The 27,083-nt window shown below is 46.6% G+C and overlaps 2 protein-coding genes and 1 pseudogene across 4 annotated transcripts; 2 read left to right on the plus strand and 1 right to left on the minus strand.

Moving 5' to 3' along the window:
* Nucleotides 1-12: 12 nt before the first annotated feature.
* On the plus strand, nucleotides 13-4,810 carry Ddit3 (DNA damage inducible transcript 3). Of its 2 annotated transcripts, XM_032913772.1 has the most exons (4): nucleotides 14-162; nucleotides 2,674-2,721; nucleotides 3,894-4,051; nucleotides 4,250-4,810. In XM_032913772.1, exons 3-4 carry the CDS (start codon nucleotides 3,914-3,916, stop codon nucleotides 4,616-4,618), a joined length of 507 nt encoding a protein of 168 aa, XP_032769663.1. In that variant the 5' UTR covers nucleotides 14-162; nucleotides 2,674-2,721; nucleotides 3,894-3,913; the 3' UTR covers nucleotides 4,619-4,810. The 2 variants fall into 2 exon arrangements, with proteins under 2 accessions (XP_032769671.1, XP_032769663.1); XM_032913780.1 differs by lacking the exon at nucleotides 2,674-2,721 and having other exon boundaries at nucleotides 13-162.
* Nucleotides 4,757-21,939, minus strand: Mars1 (methionyl-tRNA synthetase 1). Of its 2 annotated transcripts, XM_032913791.1 has the most exons (22): nucleotides 21,716-21,939; nucleotides 20,913-21,003; nucleotides 20,706-20,784; nucleotides 20,491-20,625; nucleotides 19,511-19,586; nucleotides 18,989-19,167; nucleotides 18,615-18,721; nucleotides 14,523-14,639; nucleotides 14,228-14,431; nucleotides 13,158-13,359; nucleotides 11,718-11,792; nucleotides 8,638-8,808; nucleotides 8,407-8,502; nucleotides 8,169-8,286; nucleotides 7,664-7,877; nucleotides 6,456-6,587; nucleotides 6,269-6,373; nucleotides 5,984-6,170; nucleotides 5,407-5,478; nucleotides 5,250-5,273; nucleotides 5,071-5,163; nucleotides 4,757-4,964 (listed from the first exon to the last, which is right to left on the minus strand). In XM_032913791.1, the coding sequence occupies exons 1-22, from the start codon at nucleotides 21,822-21,824 to the stop codon at nucleotides 4,818-4,820; spliced, it is 2,733 nt and encodes a 910-aa protein (XP_032769682.1). In that variant the 5' UTR covers nucleotides 21,825-21,939; the 3' UTR covers nucleotides 4,757-4,817. The 2 variants fall into 2 exon arrangements, with proteins under 2 accessions (XP_032769682.1, XP_032769688.1); XM_032913797.1 differs by lacking the exon at nucleotides 5,250-5,273.
* A 169-nt stretch (nucleotides 21,940-22,108) lies between these two features.
* On the plus strand, nucleotides 22,109-25,226 carry LOC116883706 (annotated as a pseudogene).
* Nucleotides 25,227-27,083: the final 1,857 nt, after the last annotated feature.

A 27,083-nucleotide genomic window follows, 5' to 3' on the forward strand; every position in this document is an offset into this window, starting at 1 on the left:
CCTGGACACTACCCCCCCCAGGAGGGACCGAATAGCATAAAAGATACTCGCTCTCCGCTCCAGAGGTCAGTATCTTGAGTCTAATACGTCGATCATATCATGTTGAAGATGAGCGGGTGGCAGCGACAGAGCCAAAATAACAGCCGGAACCTGAGGAGAGAGGCGAGTACTGACTCCGTCTACCCCTTACTTTCCCATCCTCGCCAGCATAGCTATTCCATAAAGTTAGAGGCAACTGTCCTTGAGGGTGTAGCCCCACCCCTTCCACTGTGAGTTTGTAGACTGAGGGGCGAGTGAAGGCGGGTAATTCCTGATTCGGGAATGGTGCTTACAGGCCACCTCTTTGGGCGATTGCATTCCCGTTCCCTTGTCTCAGGTTGGTCCCAGCTCTGCAAAGGGACTCCGGTTGCCTTCGAAAATTTGTCTCAGTACTGACCATTTGCGGGCCATCTTAGGCCTAGGCGGTTCGCAGGAAAGGTGGGGCAACAGGACACACCCCCCAATGTTGGGGACTCCGGCTGTTAGCACCTCTTCTCCACCAGCCTCATTCCCCCCAATTCTTTCAAGCTGAAGCGCCTCAGGGACCACCAACATGGCCACTTTAGTAGCTGTCTCTAACGTTCAAGACAACTCAAAGACTGACAGATCTTTGCGAGTGGGGGTGCCGGTGGGAGGAGCATAGATGGGTTTTTCCCTTTTCCCCAGAGGTTTCTGGGTTTCCGTACAAGAGAGCAGCCTGGGTCTCTTTAACTATGGGAAATTACTTGGGATCTCTCCAGGGTCTTCTGCTTCTCTTAGGACTGATCTCTGCTTCTTTCCTCAGTCCTGTCTCCCAACTAATCTCTGTAACCGTTGCATCAGGCCAGCCCACTGTTTGTCTCTGCACCCTCAGGCCTGGGGCTCCTCTGCTGATGAAAGCCAGGTCCCACACACTGGAAGACCAAGGAGTTTTCCCTAGAGGACAACCCTGCAGAGAAACACTCAGGGCAATATTGCGTCTGCAGTCCCCAGAGACAGGCAGCTCAGCTCTGCCTTTGGGCTCAGTGGGCTTAGTTCTTCTCTATTCGTTCCTAACAAATGCCTAATAAGCACCCACTATGTGCCAAGCATTTGGGGATCCAGGGTATATTAGAAGCAAAAGACGAAACTGTTCTCAATAAAACTTACATTTCAGTGTAAAGCAAAAGGGGGGAAAAACAAAAGCAGGGAAAAAATAGTTCAGGATGGTGGCTAGAGGTTCTATCACTCAGTAATTGCCTCAGTGGGTGGGTGACATGGAAAGAAGGTAAGCCTGTGAGCCAAGCAGGTAATGTGGAAGAGCTTTATAGAAGGGAGAGAAGGAGTAGAAGGGTTGAGATGAGTGTGCCAGTATCTTTAGGAGCAGGGCAGTGAGCTAGCTGGACTAGAGTAAGCAGGAGAGGGTGGTGAATGGAAACTCAAGTAGCAGGTCCTGTAGAGCCTTGCAAGCATTCTCAGGATGCTAGTCTTTCACAGTCCTGAAACAGGAATCCATTGGGGGATCTGAGCAGAGGAATGTCCTAAATTAAAAGGGTTGGGGAAAGACCCCATGTCATAGCACATGCATTTAATTCCAACACTCAAAGAGGTAGGAGCAGGCAGAGCTCTGAGCTCCAGGCCAGCAAGGATACACAGCAGATCCTAACTCAAAATAAATACAAAAACAAAGGGTTGAGTGTGTAGCTCAATAGTAGTATGTAGAGGGGCCTAGGTCAACCCGCAGCCATGAAAATAAAAAAGACAAGAATAGAAACAGGAGATCTTAGCTGGAAATAATGGCAAATGCCTTTAACCCAAGCACTTGAAAGGCAGGTAGATCTGAGTTCAAAGCCAGCTAGTCTACAAAGTAAGTTCCAGGACAGCAAAAGCTACACAGCAAGACCCTGTCTAAAAAAAAAAAAAAAAAAAAAAAAAAAAAAAAAAAAAAGATTTCAAGGCTTCCAAAAATAATCTAGGGAATGAAATGCATGGTAAGTTTACATCTGGAAATAATGAGAAACAGTGAGAAACACTTAGGTTTTGGGTACTTCTAAAGAATATTGAAGTTGCCAGTGCTTTAGACTGAGCTGTGGTATCTGAGAAGGGAGGAAAGGATACCAAATGTTTGGCTTTAGGCACCTATAGTTGCCATTTAGTAAGAACTGTACCCCCTTGGTAGGAAAGGCCTTTTGTGTAAGCTGAATGCCTGCTCAACAACCAAAGGAGATGGAGATCCCAGGGCAGGTCTGTGCTGGAGGCTACTAGGGTGGGAATGGAGTTTAAGCAAATACTGCTGAAATCTCTCTTCCCTGTATTTTAGTTCTCACTTTGGCAGATCTGAGGTCTATCTGGATTTAGAGAAAACTTAGTTGGCCAGGACTTTGCTATTATGTAATCAGGACTACAAATGTCAGCAACTAAAAATAAAGTTAAGCATGCCTGTCCTTGGCTTCAGGGACACACACACACACACACACACACACACACACACACACACACACACACACGACCCTCTCTGTGGCCTGGTCTACAGAGTTGAGTTCCAGAATTCCAGGATGACCAGGGCTTCACAGAGAAACTGTCTCAAAATCCCATGACAGAAATTAAGAAACCAGCTAGAGAAAGACCAGTAAGAGGCTAGAGGTAAAGGACCTGTTTCTTCCCCTTTCTCCACAGTGTTCCAGAAGGAAGTGCATCTTCATACATCACCACACCTGAAAGCAGGTAATCTTAGCCACCCTCCCAGTCAGCTCCTAATGCTGCTCAACTTGCTTTGCTGGGATGAGGGTTAGACCAGGCCTTGACCAGAACCAGCTTTTGCTGTCAGACCATGTCTTTCTCTGACCCCATAATATTGTTTTAGAGCTGGCTTGTCTCAAAGTCAGCCTCAAAAATGGCAACTGGTTTGTTTTCCCAATTCTTAGTCCACACCAAGATTAAACCCAAAGGACCTTTAGTTCAAGCTTCCCACACAAGAAAAAAGGAGTACAAATAGCTTGGTAATTGCCCCTAGAAATTACCAGTAGTGTTCCCAAATGAGTTGAATACTTTTACTGTAATCCTGTAATATGTATGCATAGCCAGGCACAGTGGCTCATTCCTGTATCTCAGAACTTGAGAGGATCCTGAAGTTATCTGTAGTAAATCCCTCTGAATAAAGGGTAGGTTCTGTCAGGTATAGTGATGCACACCTTTAGTCCCAGCACTTGGGAGTTGATCTCTTTGAGTTTGAGGCCAGCATGAGTTCTAGGACAGGCAGGGCTACACAGAGACCCTGTGTCAAACAACAAAAGAAGACTGGCAATAGAGTCTGGAGAGAAAGCTTATCAGTTACGCATGCTTGCTGCTTTCCTGCTGTACCTAAATCAGGCTTCCTGCAGCCACATCAGGTGGTTCACATAGCCTGGAACTCCAGTTCCAGGAGAGCCAAAGCCTCTGGCCCCCAAACACTGATCATGTATACACACGCAAATTAAAGCTTGAAACAAAATAGTAGAGATAACTAAATAATATTGACATTTACTGATTTAGTTTTTAAATTACATTTATTTGTTTGGGGTTTGTCTGCTGGCCATGGTGTGTATGTGTATGTGATCATCTGGACATTGAAAGAGTTGAATCTGGCAGTATTAAACCCAGACTGCTGGGCTTTGGTGGTAGCCACCTCCCCATCCCAACACTCATTTAGTTTGTGTGCAGTGGTGTGCAGGTCAGAGAACAACTTGTGGGAGTTGATTCTCCACCCCCACCCTATTCCAATGTGGCTTTCAAGGAGTGACAACCTATGTATGCCCTTATCTGTTGTGTAAGACCAGTGCACTTTAAATTCTATGTGTTAAAACAGGCATGAGATCAGTTCACCAACTGTGGTGAATGGAATGTATGTCCTTTTCCAGAACCCGGTCCAACTACAGTCATGGCAGCTGAGTCTCTGCCTTTCGCCTTTGAGACAGTGTCCAGCTGGGAGCTGGAAGCCTGGTATGAGGATCTGCAGGAGGTCCTGTCCTCAGATGAAATTGGGGGCACCTATATCTCATCCCCAGGAAACGAAGAGGTGAGTGCTGTCCCCGGATGGGCAAGCAGGATGATGGCATGGACCCATAGCCCCAGCACTTTTTAAAAGTGCCAAGAGGCTCAGTTCATGGCCAGACCAAGCTAACCAAGTAAAAATAAAATAAAACCCAGTTAACTGGCGATGTATGCCTCTCCTGAAGTAATTAATATCCATCTCCCCTTCTTCATTTTCTCAAAGGAAGAATCAAAAACCTTCACTACTCTTGACCCTGCATCCCTAGCTTGGCTGACTGAGGAGCCAGGGCCAGCAGAGGTCACAAGCACCTCCCAAAGCCCTCGCTCTCCAGATTCCAGTCAGAGTTCTATGGCTCAGGAGGAAGAAGAGGAAGATCAAGGAAGAACTAGGAAACGGAAACAGAGTGGTCAGTGCGCAGCCCGGGCTGGGAAACAGCGCATGAAGGAGAAGGAGCAGGAGAATGAGAGGAAAGTGGCACAGCTTGCTGAAGAGAACGAGCGGCTCAAGCAGGAAATCGAGCGCCTGACCAAGGAGGTAGAGACCACACGGCGGGCTCTGATCGACCGCATGGTCAGTCTGCACCAAGCATGAACTGTTGGCATCACCTCCTGTCTGTCTCTCCCGGAGTGTACCCAGCACCATCGCGCCAGTGCCAAGCATGTGATCTCCAGTGCACATGCTGAGGAGGGGACTGAGGGTCGACCAAAGGAGAGGGGCTCGGCTTGTACATATACTGTACATTCTTTATTACTGTCCATACCCAGTAAAGTGACTTTGTGTGAACATTCTCTCACTTTTTCTTCTTGCCTTTAGGAGTTTCAATGGGTTTCCCCTCAGCCAAAGCCAACTGTTTCTTTAGATCCAAGAGTTTAGCCACTTCTGCAGCAACCTGGTTCTTGTCTGCCTTCTGTGCTTTCAGTTCCCGAACTATGTTTCCCTGAGAAAAGAATCGGGGTGAGGGGGAGACAGCAGTCCCATGACACAGCAGTCCCATGACAAGGACCTGTGTAGGTTCTGTACTTCTCAGGGTCAAAGCTTCATACCTGTTTGGTCACCTCATCCACCAGCACTTGTATGTCCTGCGACCCTGCTATAGTAACTGCCTCAACAACTGCTGGCTTGGGGGACCCTTTAGCCTAGAGAAGAGAAGAGAATTATTACTTGCTGCCATAAATACCCTCTGGCCTCAAGTTTCACGTAACATCTCAGAGGAAACAGTTACCTGTAACTCCAAAGACTCTTCTAGCTAAGACAGGAAAGAAACATAAGTGAGGAAGCAGCAAGGTCAGAGGTAAAAAGAGAGGAGTCAGGATACTTAAGGAGATCAGGAGGCAATCCCAGGGCTTTTGCTGGGTGAGGGCACAGTCTAGGTTGCTCACCTGGCCCCCTCCAAAGCGCTGCCTCAAATTTTCAATCTGGTCATTTTCCAATTTCTGGAACAAAGGACTGACCTGTTGGAACAAATGTCAGAATCAATCACTGATCTGCAGCGATTGCTCAATCTCCAGCACAGCACTTAGAGACGCTTCCCACATTAAGCTTTCTGACGTTATCCCAGATGCTTAAGGAGAAATAAGAGCATGACAGAGTGAGAGTTTGCAAAGGCAGCAGTCACTGTGGAAGAACCAGATTCTCCAGTGGGGAAGCACAGGGTATAAGGGGACACCATCAGTGTTAGAGCAGAGGGCTGTCGGCAGCACCAGGCCATGGTGTTTTTTACAGGACATTTCTGTTCTCTGCACTCCCTGACTTCTGGCAGGAACAGCGATAAGGATATACAGATAGCACTACACTCAAAGCCAGAGTGCGGAGGGAGGGAGGGAGGGCTTCTGAGGACAACTGTAGAGCCCCACACCTAAGACAGACATTTAGGTCACTACTAACCTCACCCCAATGGCAGCACTGTAAAAATAAGGATTTTAAGTGGCCAGAGCCACCAACATCAGTGAGACCTACCGTGCCAATTCGGTGGCCTGCTGGTAAGGTACAAATGAAGCTTGTGGCAAGGATGCGGCAGGCTGCCTCTGGGAGCTGGAGCTGGGTCTGAATGGTGGAGCTGACTGTGGGCATGTACGGCTGGAGCATGACAGACAGCAAGGCAGCTACGTTCACTGCCATTCCTGTCACCGTGCCTGCCCGCTGCCTGAGAGAGGGAAGGAAAGGAAGAGAGAAAGGGATGTCAAGGCCACAGGACGAGGATGTCACTTAATTCCTATAACCAGCCCTAGCGCCTGAACACACCTGTCCATCCCATCGCCTTTAATCCGTCTCCAGGGTTCATTCACTTGAATATATTGGTTGCCATGCCGAGATATGGTAAGGATACTGCGCAAGGCATCCCGGATCCTGGGAAGGGAGAAGGCAAAGTACACAGGATAGTGAACCATACCAACATATTACTGACCGGACGGAGTTGGAAGTTACTTACCGAACCTTTTCCAACAGCTGGTGATAGTGCTGGAGTTCCCAGGAGACATGTGCCACCAGGCGTCTGTCATCGTGGGTCAGCACCATCTCAGGCACACAACCCCCAAAAAACTTAGACACGAACATGCCAGCTCTTGGGGAGAGGGAAAAAAAGACAGTGTTATTGCCCAGTTTTCATAGAAAAAATTCATCCACAAGTCTTCATGCTTGGGCCAGACAGATGTCTCATGAGGTAGATAAAAGCTGCCATCAAGCTTGATGACCAGAGTTCAATTCCTGGCATCTATGTGGTGGAGGAAGAACTGAATCAGCTTATACACTGATGTTCACTATCAATCATACCCCACACATAAACCGTAAATAGATGTTAAATAAATAACCAACCAAACAAACAAGAAAACGGTTCTCATGGCATGCCTGTGCAAGCCTGATAACTCCTGGCCCTTCAAACTAGAAGGTTAAATTCTATATTCTCTCCCAAGAATGTAATTCTGCAAATAGATGAATTAAATAATTACACAATATATTTTTAGAAGTATTAAGAATTATCAAGTGGAGGGGTTGGGGATTTAGCTCAGTGGTAGAGTGCTTGCCTAGCAAGCGCCAAGGTCCTGGGTTCGGCCCCCAGCTCCGAAAAAAAAAAGAAAAAAAAAAAAGAATTATCAAGTGGAAGTATGTTTTAAGTTCACAAATATTCTAATGAAGCTGCTAAATGTGGCTAAGGGCTGCTGAGCTAAAGGTCCAGAACGCTGACTGAAGCGTCTTAAGTGCAGGAGGCATGTGTCTGTGTGTGCTGAGGATGAACCATGGAGATCTGAATGTGCTACAGCAACACTGTCACTGAGCTGTGTCTTTAGCCCAGCATATTCTTTCCTTTGCAGAACAGCTGCAAGGGCAGAAACAGCAACGGCAAAGAGTGAGTTACAGTACAGCTCTGACACCAGACAACCTCTGTTCACAGAAGCAGTCCGTGATCTGCAGGCTAACTTTGTTGTGAGGAGAGCATGTGCCCCCAGTTCTAGAAAGGCCTTTAATAAAAATATAATACACGAAGATTGCTTTGTGACCAATTCCATCAAACCACCTGGCTACAGCTGACCCACCTCAGTGCACAGCTCAGTATGTGGCCAATCCCATCTCCTTGCCTCCAGCCTCCACCCACTTAGCCGTCCTCCCTGCTGGGTGGAGAGGTCCACTGGTTCCCCCTACCTATTGATGAAGTTGCCCAGGTTGTTAAGTAGCTCAGAATTGTTTTTAATCAACAAGTCTGTCCAGGAGAAGGCACTGTCCTGGCCCTCAGGCCGAATGTATAGCAGATAGAATCGCCAGATGTCAGCAGGGATCCCTGTATCTTGGGCCATGTCTCCAAACACTCCTATCCCCCGGCTCTTAGAGAACTTCCCGTCCTCGTAGTTCAGGTATTCTGGAGAAAAGAGGACCAAGTCATGCCCTCCTTCTCAATGCTGACTGCCCAAGGATAGCTGTCCTTGAGGAGCTTACACAGGCCATGGGGGTCCAGCGCCCCACTCCCACCCCGCCATTGTCTCTGCCTGCACGCCTAGGTTCAGTCTTAGATTTTGCTTTCCAGTTCTCACTCCCCTGTGGATGGCATTCTCAATGCCTAATGGAGAACCAGCGCGTCTCCAGGCTCCTCCACGAATCGCCTTGGGCCTCACGCCCTGGGAACATCCCACAGTGCTCTGCCAGGACCTACCTGTAGCAATGAGGTTCTTGACTAAGGTGTAGTTATCCTCAGCTCCTAGGGCTGAACAAGGAAAGACCAAGCCATGGAAGGGAACATTGTCTTTGGCCATGAACTGGTAAAGGTCCACCTAGGAGAAAACATTGGGACATTGCCTAAAACTCTCTTCAGAGGAGCAAGCACAGGACCTACCTAACACCTCTTACCTAACACCCTGTCCCCACAGACAGTCTAACTGAGCCCAGCTTACTTGTTCTGGATTCTTCCACCATCTCTCCCATTGGTCTGTGTAGTTGGCTGTGATGGACAGGTAGCCAATAGTAGCATCAAACCAGACATAAAATACCTGCAGGGAAACAAATAGGAACCAACCCAAAGTTTCAGGCTAAGAGGAAATATCAATTTTTTAATCAGCTAGCCTATGAATCCAATCCTGCGGCTGAACGTTTTTAAGCCATGACTAAAAGCTAAAGGTATTTACCTTGTCCTCAAAACCTTCCAAGGGCACAGGAGTTCCCCATTTGAGGTCTCTGGTGATGCATCGTGGCTTGAGTCCATCTCGAAGCCAGGATCGAATAATGAACCTGGCATTGGGTGTCCAGTCACTGCCAGGCATCGTCGTCCCCAGCCAGTCCTCCAGGCGCTTCTCCAACTGAGGTACAAATAAAAACACAGGACGGACACAGGACATGGATACAGGACATAGTCAGGGTCGGTGAGTCAAATGTTGCACAGTTGAGTCAGTACTACATGAGTAAAATTAAAAGATTCATGACTTCAGGAACATCTAAAAAATTAACAACTTTATTCAACAAAAACTGCCACAGCCAGGCTATGGTGGTACATGCTTTAATCCCAGCACCTGAGAGGCTAGCCTGGTCTACAGAGCACGTTCCAGGGAAGTGAAGGCTACACAAAGATACCCAGTCTAAAAACAATTCCGTGTTTGGGGATTTAGCTCAGTGGTAGAGCACTTGGGTTCGGTCCTCAGCTCCAAAAAAAAAACAAAACCCTTGAGTCTTTAAGATATATCCATAATGATATGATGTCTGTAAAAGCAAAACTATGTTGAAACTAAACTGAGTACAGTGGTATATAGTTTATAATTCCAGCTACTCAGAGACAGAAGTCAGAAAACTGAATTTAAAACTTGTGAATGCTAGGCACACACTCAAGCCCCAGCATGTTTATTTATTTCATGTGCATCTGTGTGTATGAGTGTGTGTGCACACCCACACACCCATGGAGTCAGAATCAGTTCTTTCTACTATGCAGGACCAGGGATTGGTGGCAGATGTCTTTACCCAGTGAGCCACCTCTCTGAACACTGTTTTGTGCTTTTGTAATACAGGATGTCACTGATGTAGTTTCAAACTCACTCTAGAGGAGAAGATGGAACGAAGATTGAAAATCCTGATCCTACCAGTTTTCTACTGCTGGGATCACATATATAACACCTAGGCCAGAAAGACTTGGTCTTTAAAAAAGAAAGATTAATTACCAAACAGTCGGTTCAAATCATATCTATGCAAGCAACACTGAAGGGACTCCACAGGTTGTATATTTATGTAAATGGTATGTATGTATGTATATAAAAACAATTGAAGAAAAAGCCATGAGAGGAAGCAGTTGGAGGAAGAGAAGTGATATATTTTAATTTTTAAAAAAGCTGAAACAGCTGGACAGTGGGGGAAAACACCTCTTTCTAATCCCAGCATTTGAGAGGCAAAGGCAGGCACATCTCTGTGCGTTTGAAGCCAGTCTGGTCTACAGAGTGAGTTTTAGGACAGCCAGGGCTACACAGAGAAACCCTGACTCAAAAAACCAAAAACAGAAAAATAAAAAACAAAAATTCTTACAGTTTAGATGACTAAATATGGTATCTGAAATGTATGTATACAATGAAATATTACAAGGCCATCAAAAAAACTGAGATTAGGGGACTGGAGAAAAAGCTTAGTGGCTGTGACTGTTTACATGTGCTCATCCCAGGGAGTGGCACTACTAGAAGGTGTGGCCTTGTTGGAGGAAATGTGTCACTGTGAGGGTGGGCTTGGAGATCCTCTTCCTAGCTGCCTGGGGATGCTCAGTCTGTTCCTGGCTTCCTTCAGGTGAAGATGTAGAACTCAGCCCCTCCTGCACCAGGCCTGCCTGGATGCTGCCATGCTCCTGCCTTGATGATAATGGACTGAACCTCTGAACCTGTAAGTCAGCCCCAATTAAATGTTGTCCTTTAAGACTTACATTGGTCATGGTGTCTGTTCACAGCAATAAGACCCTAACTAAGACAGTGATTAACAGAACTTGCTGCTCTTGCCAAGGACCTGGGTTTGGTTCCCAGCACCCACTTGGCAACTCATAACCATCTGTACCTCTAACTTCAATTCAGTTCCTATAAGGCAGTGGTTCTCAACTTTCCTAGTCCTGAGAGCCTTTTAATACAGTTCCTCATGTTGTGACCCCAACCATAAAATTATTTCATTGTTACTTCGTAACTGTAATTTTGCTATTATTATGAGCAGTAATGTAAATATCTGATATGCACGTTATCTGATATCCAACCCACTGGCTGGGAACCACTGCTGTGAGGGTACTCTAGGCATGTGCTGAAGGGATACATGCACGCAAACACCCATACATATAACAAAAAAATCTTCTTAAAAATAAAAACAATTTTGGAATTAAAACTTTGGAATATGAATGGTAGATGAAAATAGCTAGGCCTGGTTCTATATCTGTCTGTAATCCAGTACTTGGGAGAAGGAGGAGGAGCATCAGGAGTTCAAAGCCATCTTCAGCTAAATAGTGAATCCAAGCCTATGAACCGTGAAGGAGAAAAGGTCTGGGGAGTGGGCCTGGGACTCACCTTGTGCTCTCTAATCTGTCTCATCAGAATAATGTGTTTATTATTTTTTGAAACACAAGTCTTAATATTATTTTGCCCAAGTTGGCTTTACATTCATGAGTCTTCTATCTCCTGCTTTAGCCTCTTTAGTGCTGAGAAGGCTGGGATTAAAAGCACATAGTCTGGGGTTGGGGATTTAGCTCAGCGGTAGAGCGCTTGTCTAGCGAGCACAACGCCCTGGGTTCGGTCCCCAGCTCCGGGGAAAAAAAAAAAAAAAAAAAAAGCACATAGTCACACAACTGTGCCAGGTCTAAGTTTTGCCTAGTACCAGTTATTGAATAGAGTGACTTGGACAAAGTAGGCACGAGGTCTACATAAGCTGTGCTCCCGAGCATCTATATAAATGACTACTGGAAATAAAATACTCTTTAGGGGATCCAAGTCACCATTCTGGTGCCCATACTGGGTGGCTCACAACTGCCCATAACTCCAGCTCCAGGAGATCTGACCTCTTCTATCCTCTTTGGGCACCTATACACACACAGCACACAGGCTCACATGCATGTGCCCTCATGTATACACACACACACATACAAAGTAGAGAAACAAAACAATAAAACTGGGCATGTGGCACACATCTAAAAATTAAAACAAAACTACTTGAGAGTGGCTGGCTACCAGTGTGTGTGGCTGCAGCCCAAGGAGGCCTAACTTACCTTAGGCAAGTCTAGAAACAGGTGCTTCGAGGACTTCACCACAGGGTGGGAGCGGCAGACTTTGCACTGAGGTCTCTGTAAGGACAAATTCCAGAGGGTGTGATCCTGGTAGGAGCATGCAGATCAGGGCTACAGAGGAGGGAGACTGTCCAGCCTCACAGCTCAGGACTAGCATATCCCTCCAACTATGGCCTCCTGTCAACAGAGACTTGTGTGAGCACACCGCTGCAGCATCTGCTCCCGAGTCTCAGGTCCCTGGCAGCAGTGAGCACCCTCAGTACCAGTCGGTTACAGAGCACCACACTGTAATACTCAGCCTGTGAGGTCTGGGATGGCGCTGTTTTGATCTATTTATTTTGTGTGTGAGTGTGAGCAAGTGGAGATCAAGTCTGTTTTCTCCTTCCACCATGTGGTATCTGGGTGTTTTTATGTGCACAACCATCTTGCCAACCCCGACCTAAGGTATGAAGGTGAGACATAGTGTCTCGTAGCTCATCTGAAATCCACATCTATTTCCGACTGCTCCTTTTGAAGTCTGTAGGCACCTCACGCTTTGCAAAGCCAACATTACGGTTGCATCCAGCTCTGAATCTTGCCTATGTTCACAGACGGCACTAACCATGCCTCATCTTCCCTACTGTGTTGCTAGGGTTCAAAATCAGAACCTGACCCCTGCTAGCCAAGTATTCTACCACTGATCTACAAATCCAGCACAAGCCAAAAAACATCTTACTTAACTGTCCAGCACTACAGTCTTCTTCTAAAGCTTTTCCCCATTTCTCTGTACTAGTGACAGAGTACAAACCAATATTCTTAGCCTCCAGGGCGTTGACCTCATTCCTTTTCCTTTCTTTTTTAAAATTTCTTTATTATGTATATGAATACACTGTAGCTATATCTTCAGACACCAGAAGAAGAGGACATCAGATCCCATGACAGATGGTTGTGAGCCACCATGTGGTTGCTGAGAATTGAACTCAGGACCTCTGGAAGAACAGTCAGTGTTCTTAACCGCTGAGCCATCTCTCCAGCCCCTCATTCCTTTTTCTATCCCATCAGTTTTCCAGCACCATAGCTTTCCACTCAACTAGAGTAGCATTGAAGCTTCTTCAGTGTCCTAGCAGGCTTCTGTGGTCAGCACAAGATCTTAGGTACTAAACATTAAAGTTCTGGCCAGGTGGAAGTGGCGCAAAATTTTAATCCCAGCACTCAGGAGGCAGAGGCGGAGGCAGATGGATCTCTTATGAGTTCCAGTCTAACCTGGTCTACAGAGTGAAACCCTGTCTCTAAAGAAATATCCTGACCGGTCTGTCTTTTAAGTACAGTGGTACGTTCATCAGAGCCTGCAGCTCCCCCAGGTCAAGTCTGAATCTGCACCCCCTTCCCTGTTCTCATAAATCATTTTTTTTCCTTTGGGCTTCCTTGAGTTCTTCCTTTTACCTTAAGCTCAATGGCATTGATGAGCTTGCCACACTTGTCACACTGGTCACCCCGGGCCTCTTCATAGCCACAAAAGGGACACACTCCCTCCACAAAGCGGTCAGCCAAGAAACGTGCACACTGCTCACACCGAAGCTGCTCTACAGTATCTTGCAGTACAAAACCCCGTGTCAGCAACCTCTGGAAGATGTCCTGTGTGATTCTAGCAAGGCCAACAAGCAAGGGATGAGAAAGAACAGCCAGACAAGCATAGACCCTTCCTCTACTGCTCTAACCAGAGACCTGACCTCATTCAGGGGGAAGTCTCCCACACTGAAGGCCTATTCCTAGCTAGAACCCACTGGATGTGCTCATGGTGCTCTCCAGACACCAACTGCCTGTACACACTCTTCTAACTTTACAGTTCGCTTCTGCTTATTCTACATTTACATCATGTTTGGTTTGTTTCATTGGTTTTGAGAAAGGTCTCACATGGCCAACACTAACCACCACTTCAACTCCTAGTCCTCTGCCTCCGCCTCCCAAATGCTGTGATTATAAGTGTGTGACTGTATCAAGCTGAGTCTTATGTTTGGATTCAGGTCTTCATTCAGCATAAGGGCTGAGGTACACAACAGCAACAACTGTCCACCTGTCTGTCTATAGCTTCTCTAAGGGCTTGATTGGGCAGAGAAGAATGAATGTGTTATGAATACACACAAGTAGGGAGGAGCTGTTTTTAAAGACTCCAAGCTGGGTGTGGCAGCACATACTTGTGCTTCCCAGCCGTTGGAAATCTGAGGCAGGAGGATTGCCCCAAATCTGAGACCATCTTAGGCTAGACAGTGAGACCCTGTCTTAAAACCAAACCTCCTAGGCAACCAGAGGAAGGAAGCACTAAATGGTAAGGAAAGCAGGAAGCCCTTTCCTTTCACTTCATCAGGCCCTACCCTTGTCCCTGTTCAGCCTCCCACCCAGGATACACTGTAGGGCAATGCTGGGAACCAAAGCCCCTAGTCACTCTGCTCCTGTCTTTGCGGTATCCCCAACCTCTCCTTGAGTCCATTTCTGCCTCATCATCAGGAACCTACTTGGTCTGCAGAGGAGTGGTTGTGCGACCGAACGTATCAAACGATATATTGAACCAGCGGTAGATGTCAACATGTATGGCGTGGTATTTGTCACAGATTTCCTGTGGGGTTAGACCCTCTTCCATGGCCTTGGTCTCTGTCGCAGTACCATACTCATCTGTGCCACACAGATAGAGGGTGTTCCACTGGCGAAGGCGAGAGTACCTAGAAGGAGATGGTGGTCATGGAAGGACTCCTCCATTTCCCGAGGCCCACTCCGCCCTCTGGAGGACTCTCCTCCAGCAGCTGGCTCCACCTTGCAAAGACATCAGCACTGAGCACACAGCCAATGATGTTTCCAAGGTGGGGGACATTGTTGACATAAGGGAGGGCACTCGTGATGAGCACATTCCTTTCTCCAGGCACAGGCAACCTGGTAAAAAAGAAGAGAGAGACTAGTCCACAGCAGAGATGCAAACACCATAACAAGTGTACAGAATACCAAAGGACTAAATCCAGGTACCTCAGATCAAAGTCTTTCCCCACAGGTTGCCAGAGCTATGATCCTAGTGAGGACTCTGCTCAGCTGGCAGGCTTCAGGTACAGCTCTGTGTACTGTATGTACCCCGTACCAACAGCTCCCTTTGTCACTGTCAGTACTGTAGTCCACTCCCAGGCACCGACACAATTCTCCCTGGATGTGTCTGTCATTCACTTCCCAGCTCTGACCTCTTCTTACCAAGTTCAGGTAGTCACTACTTGAGATCATTAGAGCTTGTCCGTCCCCACGTGAATCAAAGCCAATCCTTTGCTATCCTGACTCTTATCTCCCTAAGCCATTTCCTCCTGGCCTAACCGAAACCACGTGGTGTGGTGCATTAAGTGCTTGCTGCATAAGCATGAACACTAGAGTTCGAATTCTATAGACTCTACAGAAGGGCCCAGCAGGTGCGGTGGCCTGGCTATAATCCTAGCACTGTAGAGGTAGAGCTATGGGATCCTGGGACAAGCTGGCTAGCTAGACTGGCCAGAATCAAAGAACTCCAGGGGAGCACAAGACCCTGCCTCAGTAAACAAAATGGATACGAATCAAGGAAGACAGCCAATCTCTCTCTCACACACACACATACACACACACAAACACATATACACCAGTTCTGCCTTTATATACACTACCTCTTTTCCAAAATCCTTTCTAGTCATGCTCCTCAATCTGCTGACTGAAGTCACTCAAACCATTACCTTCCTACACTTTATCATCCTCAGCAGCTCAGCCACACCCACTGCCACCTCTGCAGCACTAACACCTTACCAGAGCTCCTGTCAACTTTGCACCCACTGTCCTACAGCCACTGGCTTCCTGATCCCCTCACTTGTCTGCTCCAGCTGATGGCATAAATGTCAGTCAGATGTCCCATCTACTTCAAGGAACACTGCATAGCTCAATTCGTCCAAGAGCACATTCATCTCTTGGGCATTCTTGTTCTTCCCTCCCATAACTGGATCCCACTAACTGTTGTAAAATGCAATTTACAAGTCTTCAGGAAACCTTTCGCTAACAACTGGCCTTCAAGTCTTTGCTGCAACCCAAGTCCTCAGCACCATAAAGTATGAAGGTCCTTTACTTAATCCTTAAACTTGTCTCTTAATTTAACCCATGCACACGCACTGGTTACTGTGGCAGGCCAGACATATAGGCCAGTGTGCCTGGCTCTGCCAGGAAAGCGGTCCCATTCTACTATCCAGTAGTTTTTATTCCTAGGGATATTTCTCAGTTCTAAGACACACCTGCGGTTACAGACAGATCCAAACCCAACAGAAACTGTGCTTCTCCTCACTCCCACCTATGACAGTAGACTAAGGCACAGCTTATAAACAATATCAAAAAAATAGCAACAATACACCAGCTATAACAACACGCTATAATAAAAGTTGTTTAAAACTTATGGATGGGGGCTGGAGAGATGGCTCAGCAGTTAAGAACACCCGACTACTCTTCCCGAGGTCCTGAGTTCAATTCCCAGCAACCACATGGTGGCTCACAACCATCTGTAATGGGATCCGATGCCCTCTTCTGGTGTGTCTGAAGACAGCTACAGTGTACTTATATATAAGAAATGAATAAATCTTTAAAAAAAAAAAAAAAACTTATGGATGGAGCCTTGGCAGTGGTGGTTGAGACGGATGGATCTCTGAGTTCAAGGCCTGTCTGGTCTGCAGAACAAGTTCCAGGACAGCCAGGGCTAGCTACTTACAGATTATTTCTGGAGTTTTTCCATTTAAAATTTTCAGACCTGGGCAAAGCTTTGGAAAGCAGAACTCCAGAGCCAGAATCTGGTGTGTAACTGTTGACGGGGTTAGTACAATGTACAAAACACAAAGGGGTCTGAAGGAGAACAAGAAAAGCAGCACAGCCCAAGACAGCCTGGGCTGCTGAGAGAACGCATGCAACACAAGGGCTTGCAGCACAAGTCTGCCATCCTGAACTACATCCTGGCAGCCCAAAGTAGATAAACTGACTTCTGCAAAATGTCTCTGATCTCTACACACATATACTGTGGTATGTGTCTATCTGCATTCTCTCTCACATATAACCCACTCTCTCACACACACACACACACACACACACACACACACACACACACACACACACACACACACGTAAGGTCTTTATTTTTACAGTACTGAAGATTGAGCCTAGATCCTCATGCATGCTAAGCAAAATCTCTTACCATTGATCCTTGACCTTTTTACTTGACTAGTGGATGATTTTTAGTGATAGGATCGAGATATAGCCAAGGTTGGTCTAACCTACTAGTCCTCCTGCCTGCTGGGACTAACCTGCTTATAACACCACAAGTAGCTCCCAAGTCATCATTTTACCTTTAAGACAAGGTCTAAGTAAGGTGCCCAAGCTGTCTTGAGTTTGAAATTCTCCTGCCTCAGTCTCCCAAGTAACTGGAATTACAGGCTAGGTCAAAGGCAGCTGGCTCCTCTTCTGCCTAGGTAAATATCTTAGCCAGAAGGAACATATAAAACAGTAGATCTCTTGGTTATCTGTTAGCCAGTACACACATGTGATACAGTGTATCTCTTAGTGACAAGTTAGCCTATACATGCATTTGAAACAATGTATCATAGCACATATCTTTAATCTTAGCAGTGTAAAGGCAGAGACTGACAGAGCTCTGAGAGTTCTAAAGCAGTGTGGTCTACAGAGAGTTCCAGGCCAACCAAGGCTAAAGTTTGTCCATAAGGTAGAAGGGGGAAGAGCTGCAGAGACAGGGAAGGGGTTGCTGCTCCTGCAGAGGATTCCCAGTCTGATTCCCAGTACCCACATAGTGGCTCATCTAAAACTCCAGATGCCCTCTTCTGACCTCCATTGGAACCATGCATACAACAAGTGCATATACATTCATTCATGCAGTCAGAACACTAGGACAGATGAAATAGAAACAAACTAACCCCATTATTTTTTGATTGGTTCAAGAATGCCTCAGCACACATATGGAGGTCAGAGGACAACTGTGTACAGTCCATCTTCACCTTCTGCCTTTATTTCTGTGGGTTCTGGGTGTCACACTCAGGTTGCTAGCTTAAACAGAGTTCCTTACCCTGCAAGCCTTCTCACGGGCCCCCCTAAGCCAGCAGCACCTTGTAAGAAAGGCTTAGCTGGTTCTTTGGTGTAGTTCTATGGTCCTAGCACTCAGGGGACAGGGGCAAGAGAATAAAAAGATCATTTCAGCACAGTGCGTTTGGGGCCAGCCTAGGCTAAAAAAGATTTTTCAAAACAGAGAGGCCTTCAGTCTTGTGATTTATTTTTTCCTCACAGCATCCTATTCTTTTCCTTCATGGAACTTAATTAAAATTCATAAATATAGGCTGGAGAGATGGCTCAGTGGTTAAGAGCACTGACTGCTCTTCCAGAGGTCCTGAGTTAAATCCCAGCAACACATGGTGGCTCACAACCATCTGTAATGGGATCCAATGCCCTCTTCTGGTGTGTCTGAAGACAGCTACAGTGTACCCACATACATAAAATAAACAAATCTTAAGAAAGAAAAAATTTGGGCTGGAGAGATGGCTCAGCGGTTAAGAGCACAGACTGTTCTTCCAGAGGTCCTGAGTTCAAATCCCAGCAACCACATGGTGGCTCACAACCATCTGTAATGAGATCTGATGCCCTCTTCTGGTGTGTCTGAAGACAGCTACAGTGTACTTATATATAATAAATAAATAAATCTTTAAAAAAAATTTTTTTTAATTAAAAAATATACAACTGTCAGTTTTGTAAACATCTCTCCATCCTACTTGAATCAACATTCCATGAGGAAAGAGGGTTAGCCTGCTTTGTTATGTGGCAGCAGTGCCCAGTTAGGAAGACAAACCTCATTCCTGGTGTACTCACACTGGATGCTGCTGGGGCTGTAGTGGAGGTAAGTTTTCCAGACCCTTCTCCCAAGCAGCAACAGCGGCGATGATGTCCTCCTCAGACAGGGTAGCCAGCTCCTCCTCCTATCAGGAATAAACAGGACGGGGACAAAGGGTAAAGAAACTCACTTCTGGGGTTGGGGACTTAGCTCAGTGGTAGAGCGCTTGCCTAGGAAGCGCAAGGCCCTGGGTTCGGTCCCCAGCTCCGAAAAAAAGAACCAAAAAAAAAAAAAAAAAAAAGAAACTCACTTCTTGCTCTCTAGCAACTAAGAAGGTGGCCACAATCAACATGTGCCTCCTAGATACCTTCTACCCTAAAGCCCTGAGAGGGTGCCCTGCCCAGTTCCAAACCTCAGGTTCATTGCTGACAGCTCTCCCCTCAGGAGGTAGGGGCTGGGGCTGGGGCTGTTTTTGGAGGTAGGGACGCAGTGCCAGGACACCCTGCTGTTTCAGCACAGTCTCTGCAGCTCGCTGACATGGCTCCTGGGTGCTCAGTGTCTGGAACCAGCTTTGTAGGGCACCCAACTCCTCTGTGGATGTGACAAAGAAGAACAAACATAAGGATCAAGACTGTACAGGCAGGGGTTGGGGATTTAGTTCAGTGGTAGAGCGCTTGCCTAGAAGCGCAAGGCCCTGGGTTCGGTCCCCAGCTCTGAAAAAAAAAAAAAAAAAAAAAAAAGACTGTACAGGCAGAAGTGGACCCCCTCCCTCTGGAGGCTTCTCCATGTTTTCCCCAGTGACCTTGGCTATACCCTGCTACATACAGTTTCCCCGTCAAACTGTACCCTGAAGTGAAAACTCAACACCCTACTGTTCTACAGCCCTGTACCAAGGGCTTGGGTTTTGGGGTGAAATGACATGTATAATTCTCACCAGGGAGGTAAGCTGGGTCTTGCAGTAAAGGATATAGTGCTCCCCACAAAACAATGTCAGCTAGAGATTCTGTGTCCTGGTTGGAGAAAGAAAAAAGTACACGGATGAAATATTCATATATTTCCTGATTGTAGCAGCTAATGTTTGCTGTGTTCTTTTGTTTTTCTTTTTTCTTTTGAGAGTCCTGGCTGTCCTTGCCAGTCTGTCCTTACTTGCAGAGATCTGCCTGCCTCTGCCTCAGAACGCTGGGATTAAATGCACGCGCCACCACCCCAGCTTTCATTAAGCTCCTATGCTCCTGCACCCATGTTTGTTTGTTTGTTTGTTTGTTTTAGGTATCACAGAGCTCTAGCTGGCCCTTAACTCCTATATGCCCAAGGATGACTTTGAACTTCTGATTTTACCTCCCAAAACTCAGGAGTACTAGTGTGTGCCACTATGCAGAGTTTTTATTTACTCTATATGCCAAGTACTAGGTGGGACATTGTGTGCTTTCCAATAATCCTCACGATGACTCTAAATAAGGCAGGAACTCTCACTTCTATTTCACAAAGGTTTAAAAAAAAAAAGCAACCAAGGGCTAACTGTGGCACACGCCTCTGATCCCAGCACCTGGAAAGCAAAGACAACAGGCCCCCCTCTTGAGTTTCAGGCCAGCCTGGTCTACATAGTGAGTTCCACAACAGCCAGGGCTAACAGAGAAACCTTGCCTCAACAAACAAACAACAAGAATTAAGAATTAGTGAGTTTGGGGTTGGGGATTTGGCTCAGTGGTAGAGCACTTGCCAAGAAAGCAAAAGGCCCTGGGTTCGGTCCCCAGCCCCTAAAAAAAAAAAAAAAAAAAAAAAAAAAAGAATTAGTGAGTTTAAGTAATATGCGGAGGTTACCGTGGCTAATAATTAGTTGCTGGGATCTGAATACACCCCTCCCACTAAGTCCTGTACCATAAGCCTTCCAGACCCCATTTCAAGCCAACTCACCCCTGCCAAGAAAGGACAGTTTTGCCGACTCAAGCTGTGATCAATGTGAGTCAGGACTCTCCGAAGTGGGCCAAGTACATCTTCCCCTTTTTTGCCTTGAACCACTAGACAGTATAGGGCAGCAGACAGAACCGGCTAAAATGCAGGGGAAATGGGTCAGGAGGTTCATACAGAGGGAGAGCAAGTTTTCCCCCCTCCCTGGTACATGGATTCACCTGCAGTTCTGTTGCTTCCCATTCCAGCCATTGGTTGGTAAGATCATCTTGTTCCCAGCCACATAACAGAAAAAAATATCTGCCCAGGGAGAGAAAATAAGGGTTTTGGCTAGTTTTGTCACTGTTTGCAAATAAGGTAGCAAAAATATCAGTGAGGCTGGCCTGCTACAATCTAGCCACTTCCCCACACCAAGAACCAATACTGACCGGCAGATTGCACTAGCAGAGAAGAGGTAGTTGCCGCTATCCAGCTGCAAGACAGGGACCTTAGGCCGGGTAAGAAATGGTACCACACACTCTGAGACAGAGAAAAATTGGTGAAAATTAGGGGTAAGAAAATAATGATTTGACATTACATTGTGTGCCAGGGTTTTCAATCTACAGTTTCCAAGGTAAGAACACTAATTAAACAGGGTGGGATGGGTGAGGTGGGTTTGGAGTATGCTAGAGAGGCCAGCAAGGGTTCAGCTGAGACTGCCAACTGGAAACAAGTAGAGTCTACATAGAGGTATGAATAGTGCTGCAGCCAAGCGGTCACAGCAGAACAGAACTGATAGAGCTGGGAGGATTTGAGAAGAGAGCTCTTTGAAAGTCACCCAAAAAATAGGCAGGGAATAAGCGATAAACTTCAAGGACCGAGCGTGCACATGTCTGTATTGAGGTCCTGGAAAGAGAAAGGAGATTCCGAAAAACGACACAGGGGTGGTCGGAGGTTGTCATGAGAGTGACCGGATGGAGAGGGAATTTAGCATGATAGGTGGGAGGGAAGATTAGAAGACAGCGGAGTGGGGCAGGATCATGGAAAATGAGAGGGGAGACTTAAAACGAGGCATGAAGAGTATAGTGAGGGTTAACTATGGGAACTAACTTAAGAAGGGTCGTGGAAAGAAAGGTTGGAGTGACCAAAATTAACATTGGGTCGATTGGGGGACGGGCACTGACTGGAGCCTGGCAGAGAACTGTGAGATGAACACCCTTCACCCGCCACCCACCAGCAGCCACTCCAGTACCTTCGGGGCCTACGGTGCTGATGAGCAGCTCCGCCCGGCCCCGGGCCCTCGCGGCCGCAGCCAGCACCGGCAGGCTACCCGGGGACCCTTCGCTCACGAACAGCCTCATCGTGCCTCGGAGCCCACGCTGATGCAACCGGAACGGGTCTCCAGCTTCTGGGTTAAGCTGCAAGGTATATAGGGAAATGGAGTTCTGGGGCGGCCGCACGCTCGCAGTCAGCTCCAAGAAAGCCGACTATGTATCCCATCATGCACTAGTACAAAACAGGAAATGGTTATCAATGAGAACCGGAAGTAGGTAATGCGGGCTAGCGCGGCACTCTGGGTCCTCCGCTCCGAGAGGATCGTTTGAACAGTGGAAGCCGGTTGCTGTAAAGCGGGCCGAGAGCGGCGATGCGAGTGGTGGCATTTTCTGATTCTGTAGTGGTCGATAAAGTGGTGATTGTGATTACCGATTCAAGTTGTTAAGAATCGGAATTCTTAATTTCCGTGTGTGCGGGGAGGCGGGAGCATGCTATGGCGTGCTTGTAGGGATTGGAGAACGTCTTGCGTGAGTCCTACTGTCCATTTAAGGCCCCAGGAATTAAACTCAGGTCATCAGGCTTGATGGCAATGCATTTAACCTCCTCGGTGCCCGTAATCAGTGTTTTAAGACTTCAAAGGGGCACACAGCTGTAGACCCAGCCCTTGGGAAAGTCCAGAAGTTCAAAGTCATTCTTGACTACATACCGAGTTCCAGGGTAGCCTGGGCTACCAGAAGACCTGTCTTTAATAACAACAATAATAATAAAAATAAATCAGTTTTGTAGTTGGGGAACTATAGGCTAACTTTAGTGTCAACTTGGAAATTAATGTGGCTATCCATCAGCCTCAAAGGAAGTGGCTAGTGAAATTTTATTTTTAGGAATTGGGAATGTAGTTTAGTGTTTGCTTAGAATGTACAAACCGCTGGGTTCACCCTATACACGACACTTTGTGTGGTGGTACACCCACCCCTGTAATCCCAGCGTTGAAGAGGTGGTGGTAAAATGATCATAAATTCAACATTATCCTCTATTGCAAGCTAGCCTAAGCTTCTAACTTTATCAGTAAATCAATGAGGAGGCTTGGAAGGATGGCTCAGCAGAGAAGAACACAGGCTGACCTTCCCCCTGGACTCTCCTTTGAGTCCTAGCATTTGCATGGTTCACAGTTGTCTATAACTTGAGTCCTAGGGGAATCAGACTCCCTCTTCTGGCCTTTATGATTACTGCATGCATGTGGTGCAGTGACCTACCTGCATTCATACAAATAAAATTAAAAGAAAAATGAGTTGGATGTGGTGGGACACTCCCTTGATTCCGTAACTCAGAAGGCAAAGGCTGTTGGATCTCTTTGAGTTCAAAGCTAGCCTTGTCTTCATAGTCCTAGTCTCAAGAAAAAAAAAAGGGAGTATGGTTTTTGTTTTGTTTTATTTTGTTCTTAATTAAAATAAGGGGTTGAGAGATAGCTGAGGTTAGGGAGCACTGGATGTTCATGGAGAGGGAGGCCTGAGACCTAGCTCCAAGCACACAGATAAATGGCTCACAACCTTCCTTAAAACTAGTGCCTCTTCTAGCCTCCATAGACCTGCACAAAATGGTATACTCTGGTTGGGGATTTAGCTCAGTGGTAGAGCGCTTGCCTAGCAAAAGCACAAGGCCCTGGGTTCGGTCCCCAGCTCCAAAAAAAAAAAAAAAAAAAAAAAGAAAAAGAAAAAAAAAAAACGGTATACTCAACTTTCAGGCAAAACTCTCATAGACATTAAAAAAAAACAAAAACAAAAAACAAGCCCTGAAAAAGATAGAAGTGAAATAGCACAGCCTCCCATTTATGTATAGCTAGACAATCACAGCAAAGGGACATGAGAGTGTATGTTACAAAAGGTCAAACTGAGGGGAAGTGGGAGATTTTGCAATAAACACACGCAAAAGAGATATCCTATTTATCTTTTTAAAAATTTAGCATGTGGCTCTCTGCTCCTGGCTCTTCTAGAGACTGTCACATCTTCTTACGCAGTGCCAACCTCGTCCCTGTAGACATGAATAGTCAAGGTCTGTGTGAACAGATTTGGCTATATTGAGGCCCTAATTACCAGGGCTGCCTTCTGCTCTGCAATTGGCAAGGTAGAGATTGTTGCCATCAACGACCCCTTCATTGACCTCAACTACATGGTCTACCCATGACTCTACCTATGGCAAGTTCAACAGCACAGTGAAGGCTAAGAATGGGAAGCTTATCATCAACGGGAAGCCCATCACTATCTTCTAGGAGCGAGATCCCGCTAACATCAAATGGGGTGACGCTGGTGCTGACTATGTCATGGAGTCTACCAGCATCTTCACCACCATGGAGAAGGCTGGGGCCCACATGAAGGGTGGGGCCAAAAGGGTTATCATCTCTGCCGATTCTGCAGATGTCCCCATGTTTGTGATGGATGTGAACTACGAGAAATATGGCAACTCAAGATTGTAAGCCTGTACCACCAATTGCTTAGCCCCCTGGCTAGGGTCATCCACGATAACTTTGGCATTGTGGAAGAGCTCATGACGATGGTCCATGGCATCACTGCCACTCAGAAGACTTTGGATGGCCCCTCTGGAAAGCTGTGGCCCAATGGCCGTGGGGGAGCCCAGAACACCATCCCTGCTTCCACTGGGGCTGCCAAGGCTGTGGGCAAGGTCATCTCAGAGCTGAACAGAAAGCTCACTGGCATGGGCTTCCATATTCCTACCCCCAGTGTATCTATCATGGATCTGACGTGCTACTTGCAGAAACCTGCTAAGCTGTGATGGTTTGTGTATGCTCTGCCCAGGAAGCGGCACTATTAGAAGTTGTGGCCTAGGGGGTTGGGGATTTAGCTCAGAGGTAGAGCGCTTGCCTAGGAAGGGCAAGGCCCTGGGTTCGGTCCCCAGCTCCGAAAAAAAAAAAAAAAAAAAAAGAAGTTGTGGCCTTGTTGGAGTAGGTGTGCCATTGTGGGTGTGGGTCTTAGGAACCTCATCCTAGCTGCATGCAAGACAGTGTTCTGCTAGAGCCTTCAGATGAAGATGTAGAACTCTCAGCAACTCCTGCTCCATGCCTGCCTGGATGCTGCCATGATTCTGCCTTGATGATAATGGACTGAACCTCTGAACCTATAAGCCAGCTCCAATTAAATGTTGTCCTTTATAAGAGTTGCCATGGTCATGGTGTCTCTTCACACCAGTAAAACCCTAACTAAGACACCAGTACGAGGACATCAAGAAGATGGTGAAGCAGGCATCCGAGGGCCCACTAAAGGGCATCCTGGGCTACAACTGAGGACTAGGTTGTCTCCAGTGACTTCAATAGTAACTCCTACTCCTCCACCTTCGATGCTGGAGCTGGCATTGCTCAACGACAACTTCGTAAAGTTCATTTCCTGGTGTGACAATGAATACGGCTACAGCTGTAGATACACTGGGGGTAGGTTCATGCGGTGGACCTCATGGCCTACATGGCCTCCAAGGAGTAAGAAACCCTGGACCACCCACCCGAACAAGGACACTGACAGCAAAAGAGAGGTCCTTGGCTGCTGAGGAGTCCTTGTCCTAATACTGAGCATCTCCCTCACAGTTTCCATCCAGACCCTCATGATAATGGAAGGGACCTAGGAAGTCTTACTCTCTTTGCATACCATCAGTAAATCTCACTGAACCAAAAACAAGCAACCAGTATGTGTGTGTGCACGAGGGGGCACACATCTGTGGTGGTACGTGGAGGTCAGAAGATAACTTTGTAGAGTTAGTTCTCACCTTCTCTGCTTTTGTTTTGTTTTTGGAGACACAGTGTCTTCATTATGTAGTTCAGGCTGTCCTGGAACTTTCTATGCAAACGATGCTGTCCTGGCACTTAGAGAAATCCACTTGCCTGGGCTTCCCTAGTACTGGCATCAAAGGCATGTACCAGCACACTAGGCTCATCTTCCATCTCTATGGGTCTCCAGGCTTTCACTTCAAGCACCTTTACCTAATAAACCATCTTGCTGGCTCCAAAAAACAATACAGGGTGGCCAGATGGAGTGACACATACTTTTTTTTTTTCTTTTCTTTTTTTCAGAGCTGGGGACCGAACCCAGGGCCTTGCGCTTGCTAGGCAAGCGCTCTACCACTGAGCTAAATCCCCAACCCCGGTACATACTTTTTTTTTAAGGTGTATTTATTGTGTACTTTTTAAGGTTTATTATGTACACAGTGTTCTGCCTGCATGTATGCCTACACGCCAAAAGAGGGCACCAGATCTCATTACAGATGGTTGTGAGCCACTATGTGGTTGCTGGAAATTAAACACAAGACCTCTGGAAGAGCAGCCAGTGCTCTCAGCCATCTCTCCAGCCTCTGAGTGGGGACTGGGATTTTGTGTGTGTCTCTGGATCTCGGTGAATTTGAGGCCAACGTTGTCTGCAGCGTGAGATCCAGAACAGTCAGGGTTACACACAGAAAAACATTGTGTCAAAAAACCAAAATAATAACACTATCCAGTGGACATGATATCACACCAATAATCAGCATTCAGGAGACCAAGACGGAAGATTGCTGCAAGTTTGAGATCAGTTTAGGACACAGAATGAGCTCAAAGGCTAATCTGAGATTGATAGTGAAACTGTGTCTCAACATACCCCATCCAGACCAAAATGATACTGAAAGATGCTTGTCCCAAGCACCAAACCTGGTGTTCTGAAGTCAATCCCCAGAACCCACAGGGGAAACAACTCTGGAAAGCTTTCCTCTGACTTACACTCACACATACACACAAAATAAATAAATAAATATTATTATCAATAATAAATGAAGGAGCTGGAGAGGGGGCTCAGAGGTTAAGAGTGTGTACTGTAGAGGCCCCTTGCAGAGGATTGGCATTTGTAGCATTCACACTGAGCAGCTCAACAACTGCTTGCAATGGGATCTGATACCTTGTTCTAGACTCCACAGGCACTTACATTCACACACAATGCCCTCACCGATACACAGACACATGCTCTCACTGACACACACATGCACATGCCCTCACTGATACACACATACATACTCTGATAAATGCGCACACACATGCTCACTGATACATACACACACACACATATACTTTCTTTTCTTTTCTTTTTTTCTTTTCTTTTTTTTCGGAGCTGGGGACCGAACCCAGGGCCTTGCGCTCGCTAGGCAAGCGCTCTACCGCTAAGCTAAATCCCCAACCCCTACACACACATATACTCTCACTGATATACATATGCCCTCACTGATACAAACACACACACCCTCACAGATTCACACAAACACATCATACTTTAACTGATACACACACATGCATGCCCTCACTGATACACACCCACACACAC

The sequence above is a fragment of the Rattus rattus genome, chromosome 1, assembly GCF_011064425.1.
Source record: "Rattus rattus isolate New Zealand chromosome 1, Rrattus_CSIRO_v1, whole genome shotgun sequence".
Lineage (NCBI taxonomy): Eukaryota > Metazoa > Chordata > Mammalia > Rodentia > Muridae > Rattus > Rattus rattus.